At 42.0% G+C, this 25,052-nt stretch overlaps 1 protein-coding gene across 10 annotated transcripts in view; it reads right to left on the bottom strand.

Annotated features, from left to right (window-relative positions):
- APBB2 (amyloid beta precursor protein binding family B member 2) overlaps positions 1-25,052 on the bottom strand; it is a 161,977-nt gene that overhangs the window by 5,314 nt on the left and 131,611 nt on the right. For all 10 annotated transcript variants that reach the window (XM_057371774.1, XM_057371769.1, XM_057371764.1 and 7 more), the window contains one exon: positions 1,590-1,704. In XM_057371774.1, the coding sequence (XP_057227757.1) occupies positions 1,590-1,704 (115 nt within the window). The remainder of the gene's footprint in view (positions 1-1,589; positions 1,705-25,052) is intronic.

Raw genomic sequence — 25,052 nt, 5'->3', positions numbered from 1 at the left:
TTCCCCAAATCAGGATTACATCTATTGCTGAATTAACTGTGTTACTGTCAGCTATGGTTTTAAATGCCTAGTTGTTCTCTTATCCAAAATTAATGTYGGAAGTTTTATGTCATAGATACTTATGTAACAGCTATACGCCCTTTCTGAAATTCCTGTGTAAAGCTATGATGGCATTTACTTGATGTTGACCTTACTGGATAAAAGCAGCAGTGATAGGGCCTGTGTAGCACATTTTTCCCTGCTAGACTTGCTGGARACATCTGTGTGCATTGGAGAGTTGGAAGAGAACTAGGAAGAACATACAGGTCTCCAGTCAGCCACTGCTGCAATGCTGGTGCTGAAGTTCACCAAGCAAAGCCTGCAGTTCCTTGGTCAATCTGAGTTCCTTGCCACTGGCACTTCCTCTGGCACCCAAAACCTGGACAARTCTGCCAAGCTTTGCACAGTTGCTGGGTTACCTTCTGTCTCAGGCGCAACTCTGCTGCCCTGAGGGTTACAGTAATGCACATTGTGTAAAGGCTCACGTTGCTTGCATGAAACACCACAAACAAGTTCAGTACCACGTCTGCAGTGTTGCAAAAATGAAAAAAWTTTAGACTATACAACTGACTACAGAGGAGGGTTTGTCATCACTGATTCCATTCACTAATGTGTAAAAAGAAACTGACAGTCACACAGCAGAATTTTAAAACCTGAAGGTTTCCTAAGTAGCATTTCCAGAAGAGCTGTGACTCAGGAGGTGAGACAAATTACACAGGGGTAACTGATAAGGTTTCTCATCTTCACAGCCCACTTTTCTTGTGAAGCCAACTAACGTGTTTTAAAGAAAATCAAAACAAGCAGCATAATATTTTTAAAATGGGAACTGCAGTCTCAGATCCCCAGAGCTCAATAAAAAATAAGAATTTCAAGTGGATTCGTTTAACTTCCTCTTTATAAAGCGTTTCAATCAGATTGCCTGCTGTAAAGGATGTGCTGTATTGTTACTGCTGCATGAAATGACTGTGCAGGGACACTCATGAACTGGTCATCCAAGAAAATCAAAATTAATGACCAAGGAGTGGTGTCAAATCTGTAAGGTAGAATGACTGAAAAGAACAGTCTTTTCCAGCATTAAGGACAACACTATCAAAGAAGGAATGAAGATCCTTTAGTGTATGTAACCAAAGTACCTTAAACCCCTTCTTATCCATGTTTTTTTAAAATATAGTTAGCAACTATTTTCCTCTTATGTCCTGCAGGATAATAATATTGAATAACACAATTCAAACAAGGTCTGATTTATTTATGGAGTTTAACATCATTGTTTATTATTAATTGAACCTCTGTGTTCTTTTTCCATTTCAAACCTGCAGCTTCTTATTATTCAGGAAAGCCTTCAGTCTCTATACACACTTGTCAAATCAAAAGCACATATCATCCTCACCCTCCCATAATTCCCATCCATTTGTGTCCTTTCCCTTACAAATTCTCTGTTTCCTGTCGTCAGTAATGTAAACTAAACTAACACTATGTACAACTGCTGTTTATATGTAAAAGGTGCAGGGACCTCTGAACACACAAATGCATTTGACTTTAAATCCACTTGCCTTTGAGCAGATTTCGTGTAAACTTGTAGCAATGGCTTTTGCAGGTGTGTCACATCGAAACACATGACATTTCAGAATTCTTGTGTCTTTGTCTCTTGCCACATAAGCAAAGTCTCTGTAAAAAAGATAARTGGACACATTAGAAACATGCAAAACAAATTTTACAGCATTAGAATCAGTAGTATTTCCAAACCTGCAAGTCCTGCTTTGGTTTAACAGGTGTATGCCTCAGCTTTCAAGGTGTAGAACACATGCCTTTGACAAAGCAGGTCTACAAATGTGGTAAATTGCTTACCCATGAAACACATGTAGAAAGTCTGGTGATTGATCTGTACAATTCAAAAGCTCATTATGGTTTCCTAACCATGCAACTTACTCAAGCTACAAACCGTAATTCTAAATGCAATTGTAAATAAACAGCAAAATTTAGTCAAATATGTTACTGAAGACAAAGTAGGGAGAGAATACATATTAAGACAAAAAACATCTGCGGCTTTTAACTGCTAAAAAAAAAAGAAACAGCATACAAGACTGTAGTCAGAGAAAAATATTTCAAAGGACTGTATAAAGTGTTTAAAATATGCAGATAGTAATTAGAGATCTGGTTGCATAAGGGAGATGTGAACCTGCTGAGCTTTGCTCACACTAATTGCCCTAAATTTCTGACCTTATTTTTTCGAATGTTAAATAAAGCTGCCCTACTAAAGAGATTTTTGTACTAGTCACCACAGCACAGTATAGCTTTCTAGCATGGATGAAGGAAGTGTCAGGACTAGGTTTATTTGTTCTCAGGCTGCTTAAGAGTTGGAGCTCTTCTGAAACAGTCAAAGTGACACATACTGAGCCAGGAAGAAGCCTGGCTTTGCCCAGTTGCCATCTTTGCTATACCAGACCCTCTCTTTACTGGTCTTGCACCTTTGCTTTTTCATGTCCTCCACRCAACCACAGCTCATTCCTACTTTGTGACCCTCTTGCCTCCTTCAGACTTCTCTGGGGCTTTGCTCCAGCCTCTAATGCCTGAAAACTCTCTTCAGTGCCTTTCTGCTTTACACGTAAATAATTGCCAGCAAGACTCTAAGTGGTGAAGAGGTAGGAGGGATATTCCTAAGCCCCAGACCTAAACTAAAGTTTTTCTGTATATAAAAGTCTGTAGATATTCCAAGCAGTGTTTAATGCAGCATGGATAGACAATTTTTTTATTCACTTTAGATGCCCAGTGAATTGAAGAATTTTCTACCGAAGCTGTCCAGCTATCCAGGGAGAATCAGAGACTACCAGAGATAGATTGCTGGCCTTCCAGCTCTGTAAGGGATACAGACACTATCCCACAGTTAAATACTGTATCTGTATCTAATTGAACAGCAGACTTTATCCTTAATTAGCCCTTGAAATGTAAGAGATGCTCAGTAACAGGTACAGGTGATTGTTCCATCGAATTGTTTTGTAACCTGAAGCCTGATGAATAATATTTAAAGAAASCCAAGCCACGCAAAACTACAGGGATGAGATTTGGAAGCAATTCCCCATGACAGAACCATGCAGAAACAAGTTGAAGCTGGAGRCCCCTCTCCATCTCATTGCACCCCAACCTGCAATGGCACACATCAGGGCACAGCCGGGACAGGAGGCAGTGGGGCAGCATGTGCAATGTGCTGCCACCTCAACCCTTCCTGCATAGGGAATGCAGCCCATGGGCTGCACTGGCTCTTGCTGGCTGCAGCACTGCCCTGTCAGCATGTAAGACATGGGCATCCTGGGGAGGGACAATRTTTAACCCAGCTGATAGGGACCTGCAGGAAAAATCACAAAGCAATAACCCAGGAAGGTGTTGTTTACTACACAAGGTACCCCAGGGTTTCCCMGCTCCAGTCTGACCCCAAGTCCCTTGGCCTTTTGGCACATTGTTCTCTTTTTCTGCACTGCAAGGTCAGAGAGATACTGTCTTTCAGCTGGAATCTTGCTCCTGGTGAAAGACCGATGCTTTTGGCTCATCTGGACATGTGCCAAGCCCTGCTTTAGAATGGTTTCCTCCTAGCTTAATGCTTCAAAAGCAAGCTGAAGATTCCCAACTGGACTCCATGAAAATGGGTAGGCATACCTGTAGCCTATGAAAAGTTGGCAGCTGTGGGGKAAAAAAATGAAACTAGGTGCCACATAAAAAAATGTTTGAGACTTTTGCCTTTTGAAATAAACTTTCAGCAATACTGAAATGCAGGGCAAGTCTCTAGAAATGCTCAGGTTCACRAAGTCCCATATATAATATCCTGAGCTCTGACAAGACTTTGCCTGGTATGAGAGCTGTAGGTGAGGAATTTCCAAAAATTCTAAGCATTTCAGATTTTGTTTTCTGTGGGCTTGGCTTCAGCTGCCATCTTTTAAATGTACTAAGTTACCAACGCCACATTTTTGAGTCCAAATTCCTTCCCCTCTAAGTATTTTAACTGCAATACAAAAACATAATTCACTTAACAGACATGGCATTTCCAGGCATGGATTTTCTACCATAACTTKGATAAGACTTCCCCCCACTTTACATACAGGAAAAGCTTGCAGGCAGTGACCATCACTTACAGGTAGCAAAGACACAGCATTAAAAAGCAGAGTGCTGTGCACACTTTATACTGAATCAAGGTCCATTGTTTCAGAGGGCAGACATAGTAGCTGAAACCTGTGTTTGCGTTAAAATAACACTGAAAGTCATCTATGTGACCATTACATGGTAACTATGTGACCATTACATGGTTATTTATTGCCATTTACAAGCAGCTACCTCAGATCAATGCTATTCCTTCAAGGACTTGTAAACAAGTGATTTATGCATTCCTTTACGAGATGATCCCAGGAAGAACATCCTGTGTTGTTTTGCCAAGCTGCTGGCACTGCACAGAAGTCTGTTGGAATAAATAGAAATCTGCACATCCTGAGGAGGCTGTGCAATACCAGGATTTCCAATTATAAGGCCAGCAMCTTTGAGGAGTTGCACACACCCAGAAGATAAGCAGCCCTTTCTATCAGCCATGCAGATATCTGTTAGCACCTTATTTYACTGTCAGTAAGAGCGAAGATGGGACAAAGCCACCAAAGCCAGTCATAAGGGCTTGGMGCACATAACACATTGCCAGCAAAATCCATCTGTAATGACCCAAGAAACTGTGGTCCAGCCTTTGATGAGTAGCTCTCATAATGCCCTGGCAATGCTCTGGCAATTTACTTCCTCAATGAACTACATTKCTTTGCTGTAGGAGACCACATCAGGCAGGGCATCTTCACTGTGCTGCCAAGTTCCTGCTACATGGGACAACCCCTGAGGCCACAGTAAATCTCACCTTGAAGAGAGTCTATCTGAGATCCAAGCTCAGCTACAAGGACTTTCAGCCCTAAGGGAATCTGTAAGGTAGAACTAAATGTGTTTAGTCAGCATGTCCCAGTGAAGGTAGAACTCAAAGGACTGTGGAGAAAAAAATAAGTCAARCAATTAAAATGCTGTTAAACTAAAGACTGAATTCTGTCATGATCAAAGATTTTGGCTTTAAAGGAACACAATTGATAATTGTGCCCTGTAMGTGGGAAGGAAACATCTTTGATAGAAGTATTTTCAACAGCGTTTTAAAGGCTGAGAGGTTGACTGGGGGTGGCCTGTTGAGCATTGAGGTTTTCCATCAARTCTAAATTTACTCTTCTGAACAAACAGAGCAATGTGGAGGGTACTGCTGACAGTAATGAGCCTGCCCACTTTCCAGTAYGAACATTTCTCTGTTTCTGGAAGGGTAATGGCAGCCAAATGAATGAGCCACCATGCAGAGCCAGCCCAGTAACCACTCTGAAAGGTAAAATCTGTGGCAAGAGCAGAGGGGAGTCTGATGGATGTTACAGATGCAGTGTCTGCAGTGAGACACTGCAGGTGACAAGGAGGCTCATCTGCCACTTTAGCCCTGCCAAAGAAGGGCCTGCAACCCTGTGGTCCCTGCAAGAAGGGCCTGCAACCCTGAGAAGGACAAAAGTCCTGATAAGATAGATGTGCTCTGCATTTGTCAAAGGGAAGATGATATCCACAAAGATGTTACTCAAAATGCAACATGTTTTTCTGATGGAGCTGGTAGCAACCCTGTATACAGGCTACCTAATGCTCTCCTCCATGGACTGCAGGACTTCTTTTTTAATGGTTTGAATGCAAAGAGATGGGAGGATTTGGAAGAAAGTCCAGTGCTCCTGCAGTGTGAAGGGACACCTTCAGCTAGAACAGGTTGCTCAGAGTCCCATCCAACCTGACCTTGAATGTTTCCACAGATGGGACACCTATCACCTCTCTGGGCAACCTGTTCAGGATTTTACCACCTTCATCACAAAAAATGTCTTCCTTATGTCTAGTCTGAATTGACCCTCTTTTAGTTTAAAATCATTATCCCTTGTCCTATCACAACAGGCCCTGCTAAAAAAACCCCAAAGTACCTAAGACTCATTATTGAGGCCTTCCATGAGAGGACTGGCCATGATCCACAGTGTTGCATCAGACAGTGTAAAACTCTCCGTCAGGGGAGGTACCTGGGCATTTTCATCTAAACCTGAATGTGTATTAACCCACGGAACTTTTTGTTTTGGGGGTTCCTCTTGATGGATCAAGACTGTGACCATCACATTGATCAATGGATATCAAAAYTGCAACTATCAAGTTTTGTTGCTGGATCTATGTGTGGTGAAATCTTTACTCYCCATTATCTACTCTTATCCATCCTTCCTCTTTTTTCTTTCTTCCTTGCCTGCTTGCTTTCTTGCTTTCCCTTACATATCTTCCTAAGTGWTATTTTCTAACCTTTGTAAAACACCAGTCATTCAGTGCCCTTTCRCTCTCATTCACCCATTCATCTATTAACAAGAACCTCAGCTACCCTTTCTTCAGGGATGAGTTATAACACCAAGAGACCTCTTTTTCAGGCTGAACAAACCCAGCTCTCTCAGCCTACCCTCACAGCAGAGATGTTCCACTCTGATCATCTTCAYAGCCCTCCTCTGGCCCTTATGCCACAGGTCCATGTCTTYCCTGGGCTGAGGACTCCARAGCTGAATACTCCAAGTGTGGTCTCATGAGCCTGGAGCAAAGGGGGAGAGTCACCTCCCTCAACTTGAGACTGTTTCTTTAGATGCAGCCCAGAGCATGGTTGGCTTTCTGGGCTGGGCTGCAAGTAACTGCTTTCATCCATCAGCACCTCCAAGTTCTTGGCAGGGCTCCTCAATCCCTCCATCCCCAGCCTCAAAGTTCTTGCTGAAGAAACAATGACACCCCTCTGTTTGCTGTGAAGGCTCCAGGAAAGCCCATGAGGCTGTRAGGAAAGTTTCATCTTTGTTCAGTGAAATGCCACTCACATTCAGTCACCTTGTAAAAGTTCCAGGAATGCCACTTCCCAYCCACAGGGTTCTGGTGGGCACTGGGAAGGAGCTGCCAGGAGCACCTGGCCCACGCCTCTGCTCCACAAGTGCTGGCTCAGCCCTGCAGTGCTGCATGTAAGGCTTGAGTTGAGCCTCTCCAGCACTTGGTCCTGCAGTTTCTGTAAATATTTCTGCTTGTAATGATGTGCAATCATAAACAAGGCTGTATTGCACCATTACAGAAGAAAATGAAACACCAGCCAGTACATCAGTTTCATGTATTGAGAGCTAATAAAACCCTTGTGGTGGTGTTGCATACTCACGCACCATTGTGAGTGTTTCACTTTAAGTACCTGAACAGCTTGAACAAAATTAATCAGTTAATTACATTCATGGGTTGTGAATATACATAAACCTTTAGATGATCAGGGCCTGCATCTACCAAGACAAAATATGAAATGTGAATTCCTCTAAACTGTGGTACCGCATCACGCTCAATCCTGCCAGCACCATCTGTTTTCAAATCATCAATCAAAATTAGCACACAAACCATCCTTCCCYGTTCTGCAGTGCACAAACAATACCACTGATGTCATTAACTCATGGAAGTCCCCTAGATGCCCGTGTGCTTGCATGAGTGGCCCTGCATGGCAGCCCAGCAGCCAGGACCTGGAGCTGGGGGTATCTCCCAGTTGGCTCCTGCGCTGCCAGCGGGAGCCTTGCAGCCTTGCCTCGGGCATTTCCAGGCATTCGGAGAACAGAGCTCCACTGTTCCTCTTGGAGAAGAAATGTACAGCTTTCTGAGGATTTCAGAGTATCTGCTTCCTACAGCAACAGTAACAAAGTAAAACTTAGGAAAAKATTTGTGTTTCCCTAGATGGACCACAATGGAATAGCTTCTTGTTTGTCCAAAGCGTTCACTCTCAAGCAAGCTAGAAGACCAGTCACTGATTCTTCTTCGACTTCRGATCCCTTCTGGGTTGCTTCATCTATAAACTTCATTTGACTGTAGCTCACTTGAAGCTGGTTAACATTTAAGTGAGATTTATGTGCAACAGGCCCTTGATAATGAAGAAGTGCTGAGTAACGTGTTTGCAATAGAAATTTACAAAAAAGGGCAAATGCCTCCTCTTAACCACTCCCCTGTCTTTACAACCTGCTGGGAAAACGGGCAAAAAAAGAAAAAACGATTACAAAGCCCATGGCTGGATAGAGAGCTGGCACAGGGTTAACAGATCACATCTCATCCAGCTGGATGAGTCTCTGTCTTGGTAGGGTGTGCACACATAAAATCTGTGGGATCTGAATAACAGCTCCTGGTAACATTTCATTTCATGTCAGTGGGCAAAGCAGGAAAGTGTTTAGTGGGAGAATGATATTGCCAAAAAAGGTGAATACTCTTGAAACTTTATAACACAAGTGCAATCATTTCTGCTGATACTGGATTATAGAGAAKGGGTATTGCATAGAGGGTAATTTTGAAATTTTAAAAATTATTTACATATGTACTACATGATCCATTAATAGCTTTCCTGTTATAGGAACTGTTTATAAAACCGTATTCTGGACTAAAGCTAGAAAAACAGAAAAATAGGTAAGAATTATTTTGCGCAAGAGTGGGTAAGACTGTTTCTGCTGAACAGTTAAAAAYTTAGCAGCAATTTATTTTAAAAGAATACAGGACTAGAGAAAGACATTTTAAAAAATGATTTTGAGAGCTGAAAAGACAATGTAAGGTGCTAAGTAGAAGGGAATTTAATTTTTATTTGCTCTTTTACTCTCCTTAATTGGCAAAAGTCTACAGTCATTGACTAAACCTTAGATAGTCATACCTATTTAACACCTGGCTAAGCATCACTTAGCTGCTCAACCTTGGATGAATATAATCACATTAAAAGCAATTTATGCTAATGCTGTCCTGTTTGAGTAGCAGTTATAACCATTTGCCACCATTAGGCTAAAATCCTAGGAGGCATCCCAATTAAGTACGGCCTAAAAAAGTAGCACATCCTCCATTACCTTCACATTATAAACTTATTTCTTCAAAGGACTGTCAAAGAATGTAGATTCGCATTAATCCTTTTTTTGTTTTTTAGTTAAAAACCCCCAACATCCTATCCTTAAAGTATGAAATAAAATTTTTAACTCTCCTCAATAGAATTAAATTGCTCCTATTTAAAATACCTACAATAAAATGATACACATGCAAGAAAATGTAAACGTCTTTACAAATTTATGTATTACAAATTGAACCAGAAAATTATATTGCCTGGGTTTGTCTTAAAATTGATTGAAATTCATCCAGAATAGCCTACAGAAGATGATTTCTCTGTACTTGTGTACAGRGTCCTGTGACTGCAGGGTCACAGAACAGATAACCCAGTCTGTGGGGAAGCCATCTCCTGAGTCTATAATTCCAGGATTCACTTTGCTTTCTGCAAACAGCTGACCAGAGACTTAGGAAAGCAGGAAACAAAAAGGGGAGGGCAGCCACCACTATGGCAGAGCAGGGTCAGAGGCACCGGGCTGGAGGTTGCCATTCACTGTCAATACTTGAATGTCCATGGGAGCACCGGAGGAGAAAAGCAAGAGAAGAGAGAGGAGGCACATGATAAAAGCTTGTAAATGTAATGCCATCAAGGCCATCCTTGGGTGGGGTTTTCCCATGACACTTAAATATTCTAGTATCACAAATGGCAGAGATGAGTGCAAGAAATCCTGCAGTAATATGTATGTCAAAAATTACAGATCCTCTGCATTAACATTTCAGTTTTTTTTAATGCAGACTTCTTTTTCAMGTAGGAGAAAGGAGAATGGTTTACAGCTGAAATAATGTTTGTGACTGCTCAGTTCACTTGTCTTTTTATTATGGTCACATCAAGGAACTTGCAAAATTAGGGAGAAAAATCCAAAGGTAAGAAAACTATAACTAGATGAAACAAGCAGCACTCACAAAAGCTGCAAAATCTGTTTGGACAAGATTTACTGAGGACCTTTCAACTACCAGATACCAGACAGACACCGAGTGAAACCACTGCTTCCCTTYCACATGTTCCAAATGGAACCCACAGCCCCTTCTCCAGGTCACTACACACCCAAGACTTTGGAATAAAATCCTGGAAAAGGTGGAAGACTCCCAAGAGTCTTCTCCTTCCCATTTATTTTACACAGTAAGCACATCTACTCTCCTCAGTGATTAGAGCTGGAAAAGATGTGGGGAAGAAAGAATTTTCCCTGGGTTTCTGACAGTTGCTGGAAATYCTAGACAACACATGAAAGCTTTCCAATTTTTTTTCACTCCACGTGCTTCACCTCACAGATCTCCTCCATCTCTTTAGCTGCTGCCCAGCTACAACCCAGAATTAAACACATGGCCACCACCTTACCCTGGTGATTAATTTTGTATGCAAGTAGTTGAAATGCCCTCCCCAAGAAGAGATTTTTAGGAAACTTTTTTTATTTCAGTTTTTACACMATTTGAAAATGGATTTCCTTGCAGCAAAACATCAGTTCTGCATTTTAATAAATTTTTCTCAAATGGTCTGGCATTGACAGAGTGTAGCTTGTTTTTCTAATTCAAGCATAAAAGTTTGTAGGGCAAATTATCCCTGCTGAAAGGCTGTTTGCTTCATTCCTTGATAATGTCACTTGCTAACTCTGAAGGAGGAGCTATGGCTACTTTGTGTGATACTCGGAGGCTTTAATCTGGCAGCCCTAAAACTCACAGCTGCTGCTTTTTCTTTGATGTCTTATCATTGCCACAGTTCTGTGTGCTTCTGAAATTTGTTAAACCCTCTCAGAGCCGATATGCCTGATACCCAGCTCAGCCTCTCAGAGCCCAGCACTTCCAAGCCTGAAAGCATTTGCACGACTTTCACTCCAATTTCCTCCCTGCAGCCTGATCCTCATGCAGCTGCACAAGTCGGTCTCCCAGACGGGCTTTTCCAGGTCTCAGCGCTGCCCACCCCTTCTCCCGCAGGGAGGGGACAGGAGTCCTGTCAGCCTTGCCACCACTCCTCCACTAGCAAGAAAGGCGGCTCTGAGATGTTACAAATCATTTCCCTTTCTCTTACCAAGGGATTTATTCTACTCCTGCAAAGGGTCGCAGATTTGCATCGACTGGAGTCACCCCAAAGTGCAATTTCCCAGATCCAGGAGCTCTGTTARCACAGTGACAAAAGCACAGACTGTACAGTTTAAATGAATGTCCGTGCTGGTCCTCTTCCTCACAGTCACAAGTGCTGTGCTCAGCACCAGGGGTGCCCTGGAAGMTGCACTCCTGTGGCACCGGCAGCCSAAGGGGGYCCASCTGACRGTGTGTGCCATCCTGGGGTCAGACGGGCTTAGAGCTGCTCACCAACTGCTACACAGACATGGCAAACTGAAAATGCAACCACTACCTCAGACTTCTGCTTATTTTATAGATGGATTTCACAAAAGACAGAACTTCTGGGACAGATAGTAGGAAAATCACTGGCCACCGACTTGACCGACACAATTTTTTTCAGGCTGTTTTGTTGTTTTCTTTCCTTAATTGCTTCACAACATTTTTGAAATGTKCATGGGCAGGGGGCTGCCTTCCTACCCTGTGCAACAGTTTTCAAAGAAAAGGCACACAAATCAGGCAGTTTGTCAAGGCCATTATAGTTGGTGCTTCTCCCTTGCAGCATTATAAAGTGATGGTTTAACTCCTCGGGATGGCCAGTCTGATGAAAACTGGCTTTCCTTTAAGTAAATGAATGTGTTATTRTGCTTGTGAACCCCTGAACAGCCTCTCTGCAGCAGATGCTGTAAATTTGACTTTGACAAATTAGTATTTAGATATTTTTGACAATGCTTCTGTCTTCCAGATCTAATTGGAATACATGGGCTTTTGTTTAAAAGGAATGTGTAAAGATTTAATAAAGAAATACGTCAAGTTAAGATGCTCAAAGCACTATAACAGATTTAACTGAAGACAGCAGACTACACCAGAATAGTTAATCTCTCCAGTGTGATTTGTTTTATAAGCAAGGCTTCCTAGCTCTCTTTTGTTCTTTATTATTCAGACAGAGAACACTGCAGTTGTGCACACACGCTACACACGAATCTGCTTGAAGCACACTTTTGCCCATGCTAGGCTGGAAGGATCTTTGCTTCCCACACGCATAAAACCTACATTAGATTGCAAAGCCATAATCAAGAAAGTTCAAATATTTCCCTAAGCCAGCACTGCCTAAAGAACTGATTAAAAAAAAGTGAAGCCTGGAAACCATTCTCATTATATTCYACAAAACAAACACGAGGAACAGTCTGCATCTCTAAACCACAATCCTTCCACCCAGTCCCACTTTAATGTTTTTGCAATTTAGAAAAGCAAACAACCCCCAAATCTCGTCTGAGGGATGCAATTCTATTGCTAAGAGCCTTTGGAGTGGCTGCAGCCCTTGTGCTGCAAAGCACCTGACTACAATGCCTTACTGTCTGTGCTCCCATGAAACAGGAAGCATTGTAGAGAATTCCAAATGATCCCTTTGTACATCCAAACAAATCAAACATACTGGGGACAACTTTTCTTCAAACTTAAAAGACAAGCAAGAAACCCAGACGGACCCGAAACAAATACCAAAAATACAAAACAAACATTTACTTTTCCAAATCTCGTTAAACTTAGCTCTTAAATCCCCTGCTCTTAGTATTGTGTTTTTTCATTTTTTAAAAATCAAAGGTGGGACTTAATCAGTACTGTCTTGCATTTCAGATTCCAGAGAACARCACCATCTAAATTTAAATCCCAAGACCAGAAGAAAATATTAAAACTCACTGCATTGCATGATTTTAAACTGTTCTATTATTAAAGGGTTTGGGACCTGATGGAAAAAACCCAAAACAACCATCAGGCAGTATCAAGGTGACAATTCTGTTAGCAGCAAGGTGAAATGGTGATAGAGAGATATGAGTTTACTCACTGAAGTTGAGCTTCTGTTCACTGATACAAGCAAACCAATATAACATTTTTCAGTGCATGCAGGAAGATAAACACRAAAATGGAAAAATGAAAATCATTTACCTCTCTCTGAATCCAGGGAAGCATGAAGAAACAGAAAGAGCAAGTTAGAAAGCACTCAAGCATACAGAGCTCCAGCATATGATGAGACAGGGTAGCTGAAAAGTGCTGTACATTTAACATACACTGTTTGTAGCACAGTGTATCTAAGCATACGGCCACTATTTCCTTTCGACACCTTCTTTAGTTTAATCTTGTTGCTCTGAAGTTTGTATTTTTGGAAACAGGCAATGAAGCCAACAGGCATCAGCTGAATTCAGTGAGGCAGCGCAGACATATCAACAGTGGGAGGTAATAAAGCTTAAAATACCACACACGAGTCCAGGAAGTAGTATGCAGAAAGCACAGACATGGAAAGTGCATGAACCTTCCTTCTTTCAAAATAACACTTTTTACAGCAGACACTGACAAAAGAAACATGAATAATTCTTCAGGTTGTGAAAACCTTACACTGTTTAACCCGAAAGAGTAAAAAGACCATCATCAGGTTTTTTTAAAGCCTTTTTCTAAAGCTCATACCCCAAGGTTACTTGGGGTCCTGTGAAAGTAGCACCCTGAAGAAGTGACAGCCTGGGTAACAACCTACATGAGCACAAGGATGTATAAAATCACCACACACCTTCATTTCTAGAACAATTCAGCAACCATGAACTCTTGGTATGACTTAACCAACACCCCTTTCCCASGGTGAAGGTGGGCAGGAGAGGCAAAGCTGCCCAGGCTGGTGGCTGCCCTTCTGCCCCTCCCTCAGACCTGCTCTGTCCGCCTGCCCCCTGCCCTGCAGATCCTGGCACCAACCACAGCTCGCTGCTTTCCAGTCATGACAGGCACTACAAAACCCCAGCAGGGACACTTGTGCTTCTGGAGCTTGTGCTGCAATGCTACCACAAAGGGTCAGCAGGGCTGGGGAAGGACATGGCCTCTTTGCACCTCTCCTTAAACACCGGACACTGCTCTGCCATGCACACGTCTACAGGGATAATAGCCATTCTCAGAGGAGAGCCATTTAGTCCAGCTTTGCCACTCCTGCCTCCTGTATGCACCTCACAACTTCCCTGTTTTAAGAACGRGAAATTGAGCATCTGAGCAAGGTTCATACACTGTGTGCAAAAACACGGGACCCTATATCATCCCAGCTTGTAACTGACTTTTGAAAACAAAGAAAAAAAAGAAGTGGAATGGAAAAATCGTCACATCTCAAGTAATAAGGGTGGGATTAAAGACCGAGCACACTGAAGGGAAGGATCCAATTCCCATTACCATCTCATGTCAGCAAGCTTACAGCAATTGATTTGTTGTTTAGAAATGGCTCAGTGAATAATCTGGAATAAACATACGTTTCCTAAGGCAGGTTTTAACTAAACATGCACATGGTTTGCTAATGCATCCGTCCAAAACAGATATGTATGTACATAACTAGAGATTTAATTTTTTTTCTCATGTTGAGATGAAACCTCTCTTGCTATAACTTGTACCCACTGTCCCTTGTAACAATCTTGATGTGGCTTCTGGTGATGAACAGCAATTCACTGCAACAACCCCTCCATTGACATTTAGAGCTCCTTTCACAGAAGGTTTTACTGGAGAGGGTGTTTGATTATTTCATTTAGGCTCCCTTTCCCAGAAATGGCAGGATCAGATGGTCTTTTAATATATTCYTTCAAACCATGGCTGTTCTATGATTCTATGAAAGCAGCCAAGTTGGAAAAATTATSCATATTTACAAATGTAATGGACTTTCCCAGAAATTTTACAACAGAAGCACGAGACTCAAAAGAAACACATGGTGCTCTGCCCCACTCCCGACATGCACTGAACTGGAAGTTTCCCCTTTTCAATATCCATTGGTGACCCAGCCAAAACCCTGCTCATTCCTTTGCTTCAGCTACATGGGCTTTCTACTGGGCTTTGCAGAATCAGCAAGGACTTCAAGTATTGCTAACATTTTATAAAATTAAGGGGTTAAAATTAAATCTCAACATTGAGAAAACTGGAAGCAAATATTTCAAGCCCAAACACTGTTGATTCCACATGTTACTGCCAATATGAAAATTAGWATTGAAGAAGTAGTATCACTTTCTCTTTCTGAGAAAATACCACCCTTCTAAGTAGCATGAGAAGCAAAACATATACAATTTTCTTTGGCAGTCAATCACTGGCTTTATATGAAGAGGACAGACAGAGATTTCCATTTGTCAGAGAAAGCATTATATTGGAAGAATTTTTCTGTAATTTAGACACAACATACTGGGGGGAGGACAGGAAAAGAAATGTCTTAGAGAAACAAAACATGACCTGCTGGAGCAAACTCTGAAAGGGAGAGCTGTTAATTCCYCAATTGTTATGCAAGATACAACTGTACAGAACAATCACCACTGCAGCTGCCAATCTAAAGAAAAATGCACTGGAGGAAATTCGGGAAGGTGAGACAAAAACATAAGCAGTTGAGCTGCTGGATTTCTTCAGGCAGCAAGAAATGAGTGGGGCTCTGGCTGCCGTGGGATGCATGTGAATCAAGAGAAGCTGCCTCCYGCTTCTAACCAGTTAATTACAGCTTTCCAATTAACCCAACAACTCTCATAGAGTGTTTTGTAATTCATTATTATTTGCATACAAAAGACTATTTGCCGGTATTCTCTTTATATTCTAGTAGCTCAAATATGAATTATGTATGTTTAAACGTCAATAAACAAATATCTAAAAAATTGCCCCAAGGCTAAAAAGTAGATGAAGGAAGTTTCAGTTCAAGTAGCAGTTTTTATTGATGGCTCTAAGTGCTAGAAATGCTGCCAAGAGCAGCTCTACAARTGCTTCGGTGTGGTGCCCTACATATCCCTTTCCAAGCTGACTGAGTTAAAASGGATCAAGCCAGAGCCTGCCAATAACCTGGGAAGACAATCCCTAGAAAATTGTGTCAAGGCTGCTACATGGGATTTGAGATTCATTTCTGAGTGGAAAAGGCCATAACCAAGGAAAATAACCCATGACCTTCCAGCTTGCAGAGGTGTGAGAAGGGAGCCCCCATGCTAGAGCAAAGCCCAASAGGACATTGCCTCCCAGGTAAGAGTCTCCTCCTCCCACCACTTTCTCCAGGCTCATTTATTCCAGGTTATTTTTGGATTAGCACCTTTAGGGACAGAGCATTGCAGTGCTGGAAAGGCACCTGCCTCCCTGATCCCTGCTTTCTCTACAGTGCCCTTGCAGAGGGTCCTCCAGCCCAGGGATGCAGTGGAGGCAAGAGAGTAGTAGAGTGGTGTGGCTGATGGGGCATTGCTTGAGTACGAGACCATTTCTTCTTTCAGTGCCAGGTTTTGTACTCCAGTGACTGATGCAAACTACGTCCTGGGGCTGACCTTGATGTGCAATGCCCACCCCACAAGCACAAGGGTGATGGAGATTCCACTGAGAGGTGCCCCAGTACCCTTCCAGATGGTGCTCATGAGRCCGTATCTGCACTTCTGCATGTGAGTTTGGGCTCACCAGTACATGGAGAGTGACAAGCTGGAGTGAGTCCAGCCAAGGGCAACCAAGGCTGCAGGAGCCATGCTTGTTTAGCCTGGAGATCAGGTGGGCCTGTTTAGTCTGGGGACAAGGTAATGGAAGATGATCTAATTAATGTCTCCCACTCCCTCATGGGAAGGTTTAAAAAAATAGAGCAAACCCAAGTTCCTTTGCCAAGAGATATATACTCCAAGAGGCTGTGCAATCTCTGTTTTTGGTGCTTTATAAATATCAGCCTGAAGTGGCTCAAGGTAATCCTGAGCCCCACGCAGGTCTGGGCAGGAAGGCTGGTCTAGTTGGCCTGTTGCAGTCCACTTCAAGGCAACCTTTTCCCCTGACTTTCCCACAGAAACACCTCAAAGMACAGAACATTACACAATGGGCCTGTCTCAAGAGGGAAGAGGGAAGCTGGCAGGGATGAAACAACAGGTCCAAGAGCCCCACAGAAGCTCAGGTGCCCCACTCACCCATCCCTGTGGCTGGGACAKCAGCAGTTGTCCTGGACTCTGAAAACTCCATGGTTGCTATTGTTTTGTCTTCTACTTCAACAAAGGCCATGTTAACACTACAATGTGGTGGAGAGGAAATCACACCAAGAAACCTGAATGTTTTGTTCTTGTCAGCTCCAAACAATATTTAAGGATCAAGGTGACGTTCCTATGCWAGGCTGCTGCTTTMGTGTGGCCCTKTGCTGCACACAAGGCTGGGAGAGTGTCAGGAGCTCAATCCCCTGTACCTGGCAGAGGTCTACAGCCCAACCATTTCTGTGGCTGATGTATTCAACTAACTTTGTGAAGACATGGTTAACATTTCACACTTCTTCATTGCTGCAGCTTCCCCTGGAGTCTGGCTTATTGCAATTTCCCCAATTGTCTTTTTTAAGCAAATCAGAAAACAAAAAAGCTGCCTGTGTTAACTACATCAGAAGGGAGTACAAAGGTCTGTCCTCCAGCTTCCATGGTCTTTCAACAGTTTCACATGGGACTACACTCACCAGCAGCAGCCCTGACCATCTCTCTTCCTAAGAGATAACCATCAGCTGAAATGTCTTTGCTGTCAATTACTGTAGAGTTTTAGTGGAGTAAAACACATTTAACTTGATAAAAAATAATGATGCATTGCACAAGCTTTTCATCYTTATTTACAGTCACAAGTATTTGCCTGAGCACATCCTCTGAGGCAGACAAGAGGCCCTACTCTGGTTCTCTAATTTGTAATTACAAAATCTAGTAGCACTTAATGTATCAAAATCCTTATGTAAAATGTAGTTATGCCTCAAAACACAGCATGAACTAATAAAGGAAACAGCCTTCATTTCCATGCACTTGAAAGCCTCCTTTTGCTTAGAGAATAATTATGTCTGTCACTTTTGAACACCATTAGAGAAATATAGTTTCTTTCCAATGAAAGGAAAATAGCTGTGGTTATAATTTTGCTAAGGGTTTGGTAGGTTTTTAACTTTTTTTTTTTGTTTGTTTGGTTTTTGGCTTAATTTTTGTTTTTTTTTTGTGTTTGGTTTCTTTTTTATTTGTTTTATTTTTTAGATTTTTTTAAAAAGTAGTCCTTAAGCTCTTTGTCTCTCAACAGGTATTGAAGTTGCAGACTATTCCAGCAGACTGGCCTTGAGTTTCTGGGTCCCTGCCATGACCAGGCTGGAGACTGAGTAGAAGTACAACTAACACTTTCTAAATGAATCCCCTGTTCATTATGGGCCAGATTGTGCTATAAATTTTTAAGCAATTCTCCACTGCTAGCAAAGAAGATTTCTGCTTAAAAATTGATGGCTTGCTCTAGCCTTCTGCTGCTGATTATACATTGTGAAGACTACTATAATGTAATCAGATTCTATTTTAAAAATAAAAAGAAAATACAAGGCAGTCTGACATGCTATACAAATCCACATTTTGTAAAGACCAAATTGTAGTCTTAAAACCAGAATCTCTGAATCAGTAAGACCCACTCACTGGGGCTTTTGATATTTTGTCAGGTATCAATGTGATGTCTAGCACCCAAACAATGAAAGTTTCATGGTCTGGGTGTTAAACATCACATTGGTATCTGACAGCCAAGCTGGTTCCCTGTTATTCTTAAGTCCTCTTGATAAAGAAGCAATCTCAGGTCACTTTGCCATTCCTTCAGGGTTTCCCTCATTAGCACACACTCAGTGACTGAAGACCTGAGATTAAAGAGTGGGTGCACTTAGAGCCCCCTGAAGCACAGGGCCATCCCAGGTACCTCCTCTCCTGATGCAAACCAGAGACATCTTTCTTAATACACAGCAGACCATTTCCCTCTCATTAGGACATGCTGCATTTGACTTGTTAGGGAAAGCAAACACACTTCTGGAAGCATGAACAGAATGCTGAACAGCAGGCCACCCCACATCATAGAGCACCATTTTAGATGCAGTGGTTGGACATTTCCAGGCAACTAGAATAGAACAAGATGACACAATCCTAAGATGCGCTAGGGGACGTGTAGGTTGGACATTAGGTAGAAGTTCTTCACACAAGGATTGATTGGGTATTGGTATGGGCTGGTATTGACAAGGTGTGTTGGGTCAGAGGTTGGACTCTATGAGCTCAAAGGTCTTTTCCAACCTAGCTGATTCTSTGATCTGTGATATAAGAATTTCTGGTTCAAGTTATTAAGCGATTATTAAATTAAGCCATAAAGATATCTGCAATTTGGAAAATTCTTAAAACATATTAAAAAGGTTCTAATATCACATAAGCATCAAAATATTATTAAAAAAAAAAGTTATGTTGTTTCGTTTGGTAGAAACCGAAACAAGTTCCAGCACATGCCAGTTATTTTCTAATAGGTGGAAATGAAACACTTTTTACTGACTTGATATTCCCTGATTTAAAACTTAAATTTCAGGATTTGACCTATATTAGCTTCATCCAGAGAATAAGGTTATCTCAGCCTATTTTAAACTACACTGCAGTAAAGCCTGCACTCTAAAACAAATTTAAACTTTACASTGTAGATGAATCAATACTAGCACTCTAATATCAACTATATCAGAACTTTGTCCACAGCAACAGTTTTACTWCATGTCATGAAATACAGGAAACTGCAAACAATGAATCAGAAAGCCTTGCTGAAGAGGATTCCCAACAGACTGCAACAATACAAGAAATRCCACAAACCTTCAATACATACCTTGATTATCTAAAATACTAATTCACATGGTTTGTTTGTTCGCCATCTGTACTGCAACTGATCAATGTTTAAAATGTTCATAGTGTTTATGTATATACATTCACTTGTTGTAAAAGAGAAAACTAATCTGTACTTAAAGAAAAGATTATAACTGGTATTACATAAGAAAAACCCACTAACTTTCACTTTCTCTCTTTTAACTCCTTATGAAAATAAATAGGCCACTTTTTAGWGAGAAATGCTCCAGGGCTAAATAATACTCTTTTCCTCACTCAAAAGTTGTTATAATTACATTAACCACAAGGCAACAGCTACAAGAACATGATTAAAGCCATAGTTTTAAAAGATGAAACAGTTCATATACTTCCCTCATAGACTCAGCTACCCGTTAAGAAAGCAAAAATTACTGCACATAAAAGGGAGAGCAATGAGGTTCCATAACATGCGAGAAACCTAATTGGAGAGTGAAGCTGCTGAGTTTAAAGAAAAAGATAAATGTGCTTGTCTCTCTCCTTTCCCCATGCACCCAGCGTAATGAGTATTCAAAGCTATGTATCAATTAACAAATCAATGAAATTTCTCCTGCTGCAAATTCTTTATAAATTCAGATAGGATTAAGCAAGCACAAAGACCTCAAGGCAATAGATTACATTTAATCATGAAGTTTCTTCTTCTATCAAAAGAGCAGTTGACCATTTCACTTCCACTACATGTATTGTAGCATGCATGTATACCCACATAGAGTGCAATACTTTTGCCATTTAATATGATCTCTTGTTTTGAAGATTTATACAGATTGTTCAATCTCCATGTCAATTATGGGCTGAAAAAAGAAAGCCCAGACGGTCTAGCTAGGGGTTAGCTGGGAATKAGACATAAATAATTATACAGGTGCACTATGTTGAGAGGGAAAACACATGGCGCTTTCTTTGCTTTAGCAAATGAGTTTCTGCTGTTTTTAACTACAGCATCTTTTCATCCATTACCAGTAAAAACAAATTAGGAACAGCCTCTACAGAATCACGCTGGTCAGTATGCAGTCTGTAACCACAGCCAGTTTAAGAACATGAAATTCTGAGCCGAGCACAGTCCCCCAAACCTATTAATCATCAGAATCCATCAGTTTGCTCACTGCTCAAATGAGCAACATCTGAAGGGATAAAGGAGAGGGAGAACAGCATCAAATACTTACCGCTCAGCATACAGTCCAGCATTTCTGCTACAGTGCTCCCCTGAAGGTTGTTAAGTGTCAGCTCTTGGAGAAAAGAAATCTGACTTGCCTTTGTCACACTAGGAGCTGTAATTTGCCTTGCAGGCATCCACACAGTAGCTKTAGACTAATAGACCATAGCTTTGAAAATACAGCTCGAGACAAAGGCTAYACTAATGCAAGACTGTTGTCTGGGGCGGTGGAAGGGGGAAGGGCTGAGGGTTTTTTTTTCTTGTCACTTTTTAAGTTTCTTACCTTTTTGTTGCAGCAAACAGGAATTAAATGCCAAGCACGTCATACACAAACACCCAAGTCAGTGCTCTGACTGGTCCCCATCTCCGTGAGTGTGTTTTGAGCATCAGATGATGCAAGTGCCCTGGATGCAGCCGCGTACTTGTACTTCAACGACGGGGGCCGAATACCCCTGAGAACAGCAGCTCATTCATTTTGCATCGAACCGAAGCACATCATGTCAGCTCCCACTCTCCTCACGGACTGTGCATGCCTGTGTTTGCGGCTCCAGCTGGGAGCAATGGGTGCTTCTCGCGGGGAGCCCGCTCCGCCAGGGGTGTGTCTCTCCCTCCCTCCCTCCCTTCCCATCCCTTCCCATCCCTTCCCATCCCTTCTCCCATTTGGGCGCTCCCCGCGCTCTGACCCGCGGGAGAGCTGTCTCTTCTCCCCCTTTAACCAATCTCACTGCTACGCATTGTGTTTCTAGACGGTAAACTTCAAAGATTAATCTTTTGTTCTTTTGTGACAGAAGTAATCTTTTGGGGGAWACTGGAGTGTACAGGGAGTCTGTCCCTCTCAATCTTCCAAAACCTCTGCAAAGCATTCACAACACAGCTTTGTACTGAACGCAACAGCGAAAGAAAGTCTCCTTAAAAAGGGAACAAAGATTTATAGCTAAATCMAAAAATTCAGACACAAATACAACTGCATTTACTTCAATGCAATTACATCTGCATATGTTAGAAGTGAGAGTTACCCTTGAGCTATAAAAACAAACACACAAATAATTTGATTTTCCAGAACTGGCACATGCAGTAGTAGTAAATCCAATTTAGAGTATTGCTTGCACTAAAGGTTACAGTAAACACAGTGGTCCTGGAGCTCTAGTTTTAATTTGGCAAAACSCCCCATCAAATATGCTCAATCAGCAACAAAGAGCTGCTTCTGGCAGGGATTGCATTTAAAATGTGTGAGGGCTTAAACCCTATCGCAGGGCATTCAGCTTTCACAGCCACCTGCAGCACTGCACATCACTCCTGCTCGATGCAGGGGGAAGGCAAACTCTGACCAAGAAACAACCAAAAGTTTGCAAGGACACGGGTCACTACCCTGCAAGTCACTCTTCTCCACCCAAGGGAATTTATCTTGCTATCTGTGGGATCACACCTGTCCTCTTCATGGAAAATGAGCCAACATGAAAACGCCCACCACCAAGTCTCTTCAAATTATCTGAGCAGAACCTGAGTGAAAGCAGAGCAAGGAACGTGACCATGGATACTTCCACCAGCAGAGTTGAGAGGGTAAAAACCAGTTAATTTTCTGGCAGTCACTTCTTTCAGCCACACAGATGCATAAGGAGCAGGATGTTTTTCTCACCACCTAAATACACCCTGAGAGTCTAGTGAGATTCCTTCCTTCCTTCCTTTCCTCCTGCTTATCATCAACAAGGTTTGGCAGCACCAGTTATGCTCAAGCAACAACCTGTAACACCCCGAAAGCTTACAATTAATTTCCAGGGAGTAACAGGAGGGAATTTAATAAACAAATCTGTTGATGCTGCCTAAGATAAAACAGCTCCAACTCCTCCTGGATGTGCTGAATACCCAGTGCTAAGAAGAATTCAAGTCCGTGTAATAATTTTTGCACTCTCCAAGTAACTTGTCAAAAGTCTTGACACAAATGTGGAGTTCACTTGTGGGGAGAGAAAAGAGCATTTTATGGACAAAGTGGCACATGAAACTGATTAATACAGTAAAATATAAATTCACTACATTTGTAATCTAGGTTCCAATATGCATTCAATGTAACTGGTTTACATTTAAAAATGAGGACACAGTTAATTTGATAACTCTTAACTATTACAACAACCTTCTCCACTGCTGTTGTCCTCCTTTAGTCTTGGTAAGTAGAATACAAGAGGATATGGTATCCTTCCAGCTGGCCAAACAACAGCATTTGTGAGAACAATGSCAGACTTCTACTTAAAAGGCTTCCAAACAGAGAAGCCAGACTTTGCCATTTTAATATGCTGGAACAGTTTGTGGGAGAGAACTGTTCTTCCCTGTTCGTCCTTCAGTACGAAGAGAGGAAAAGAGATTTGGCAGAACTTTTTTAAACCTGTAAAAACAGCATAATTAAAACTAAATCCCAGTTTTCAACTTTTTAGTTGGCTTTCCAGGGAGYGATCTGGGGCTAAATTCTAATCCTGTGCAGTTCTGATATTTTGTTAGATGYCATACTTACTGCCTGTGCACCTGTCAGTAATGATATGGGTAGATAAAAATGTGTTTCAAGGATTAGCTTGCCCTGCTTTCAGCATTTCATCTTCCCTTGCCCCTTACCCTCCGTTCCTCCAAGTCTGTTGCTTCTAGTTGCTATATATGAAAAGGGCAACAGATTTATCTTTGCTACCAGATAAGGGAAAATYTCCCAGGGCTTGACCAGCAGGCAGTTTCTGAAAATGAAAAGCAGTCTGAGCCAAATGTCTTCCCATTTGTACACAAACAATTTTCTTAGTAACTGCAACCGAGTTTTGTCGTTCTGGCAAAACTTAGCTTTACAAATTGCAAATCACACCCAAAAAGCTGAATTCAAACATTAACTTAAAATTTTAGGTATAGGCTTTGGGGTGGTGGTGTCTGATTTCCAATTTCTCCCAGTTTACTCGGCCAAATATCTGTATTCTGAAAATGAAATATGAAACTCACACAGACATCCTCTTTCATGAACTGTGCTATAARGAATAACCATCAATAAGCTTTGAGACCAGTCCTGGAAGTCACAGCACTCAGCACTGGCTGCCAGCTTTGGCTGACAAGCTCTCCCTAGCAACAACTGCTACCAAAAACACAGTGGAAAAATTTCCAGGGCAAACACCACACTGAGTCCCAATTTTCACTGCCAGACAGGCACTGTGAACTTACAGCCAAATCCCTTGGCACCAAGGATCTTTGTATTGCAATTTACCTGCAGGCTGCAAAAGAAAKAAACATGCAGCGAGTAATGGGGCAAATTTACACTGACAGAACCATCACAAACAGCCAGCCCTGGCAAGGCGAAAACTGCCCAGGAGARCTCTCAGCTCATAAAGACCTGACAAATTCAACTTCTGTACTGCCAAAARTGCCAGATCAAGGCAGAAGGGTGTTTTGGGGCATGCCTGATATATAAATAATACCTGTGTTGTTCCAGGCTCTCCCAGCCAGCATGTGCTGCCCTCTCATGGGTCCAGCTGGGCTCTATTTCCCAAGCTGCTGTGTTCCCCTCTGGGGACGAGGTTCAGCCAAACTCATAATGAGGGAATGGGTATTTAACACTGGAAAGAATCTGGGCAGACATCCATGCACTCAGCAGCAATGATGTGCTCGATTCTCTGGCTAAACTGCCAGTGAACAGCAGGGCAGATGAGTAAATTAAATTAGCTTCTCCTTYGGACACAGGGGTGGGATTGTGCTCTCCCCAAACTGATCAAATATTCCCACTGCATGGCCAGAAGCTGCATCCCATCACACACAGCCCATGTAATACTGGCAGAGCTATAGATGGGCTGAAGAAACAAAAATGCCATCAGCATCTGAGATTATCTTACTCACCCTGAGCATCTGCAAGGACGGGATCCAATGGTTTCCCATACACAAAATTTTGAGAAAAAAGGAAAATGAGTTTATGAGTATGGAACTTGGATTCAGGTTGCAGTTTGTTCCAGTTTGAGCAAAAGGAAAATGATATTAGAGCAACATATTCACGTTGTGAGGCCAAGAGTGTATTTTAGTGCATGCACAGGTAATCAGCCCGAGCACACACACTGCTGGCTCACAACTGCACACTTGCAGTCCTACTCCTGAGCTAAAAGCAGGAGCAGGTTTGCATCCCAGCTCACACACACAGAGCACTCAAAAGCTCCACTTCTGCCCTASAGGAAAACAAACAAATGCTTCCCAAA

Source organism: Malurus melanocephalus, unplaced genomic scaffold (assembly GCF_030028575.1).
Source record: "Malurus melanocephalus ecotype Western Australia unplaced genomic scaffold, MMel_1.1 scaffold_157, whole genome shotgun sequence".
Taxonomy (NCBI): domain Eukaryota; kingdom Metazoa; phylum Chordata; class Aves; order Passeriformes; family Maluridae; genus Malurus; species Malurus melanocephalus.
The sequence above is the reverse complement of the archived record's forward strand: the minus strand, read 5'-3'. Positions and strand labels throughout refer to the sequence as shown.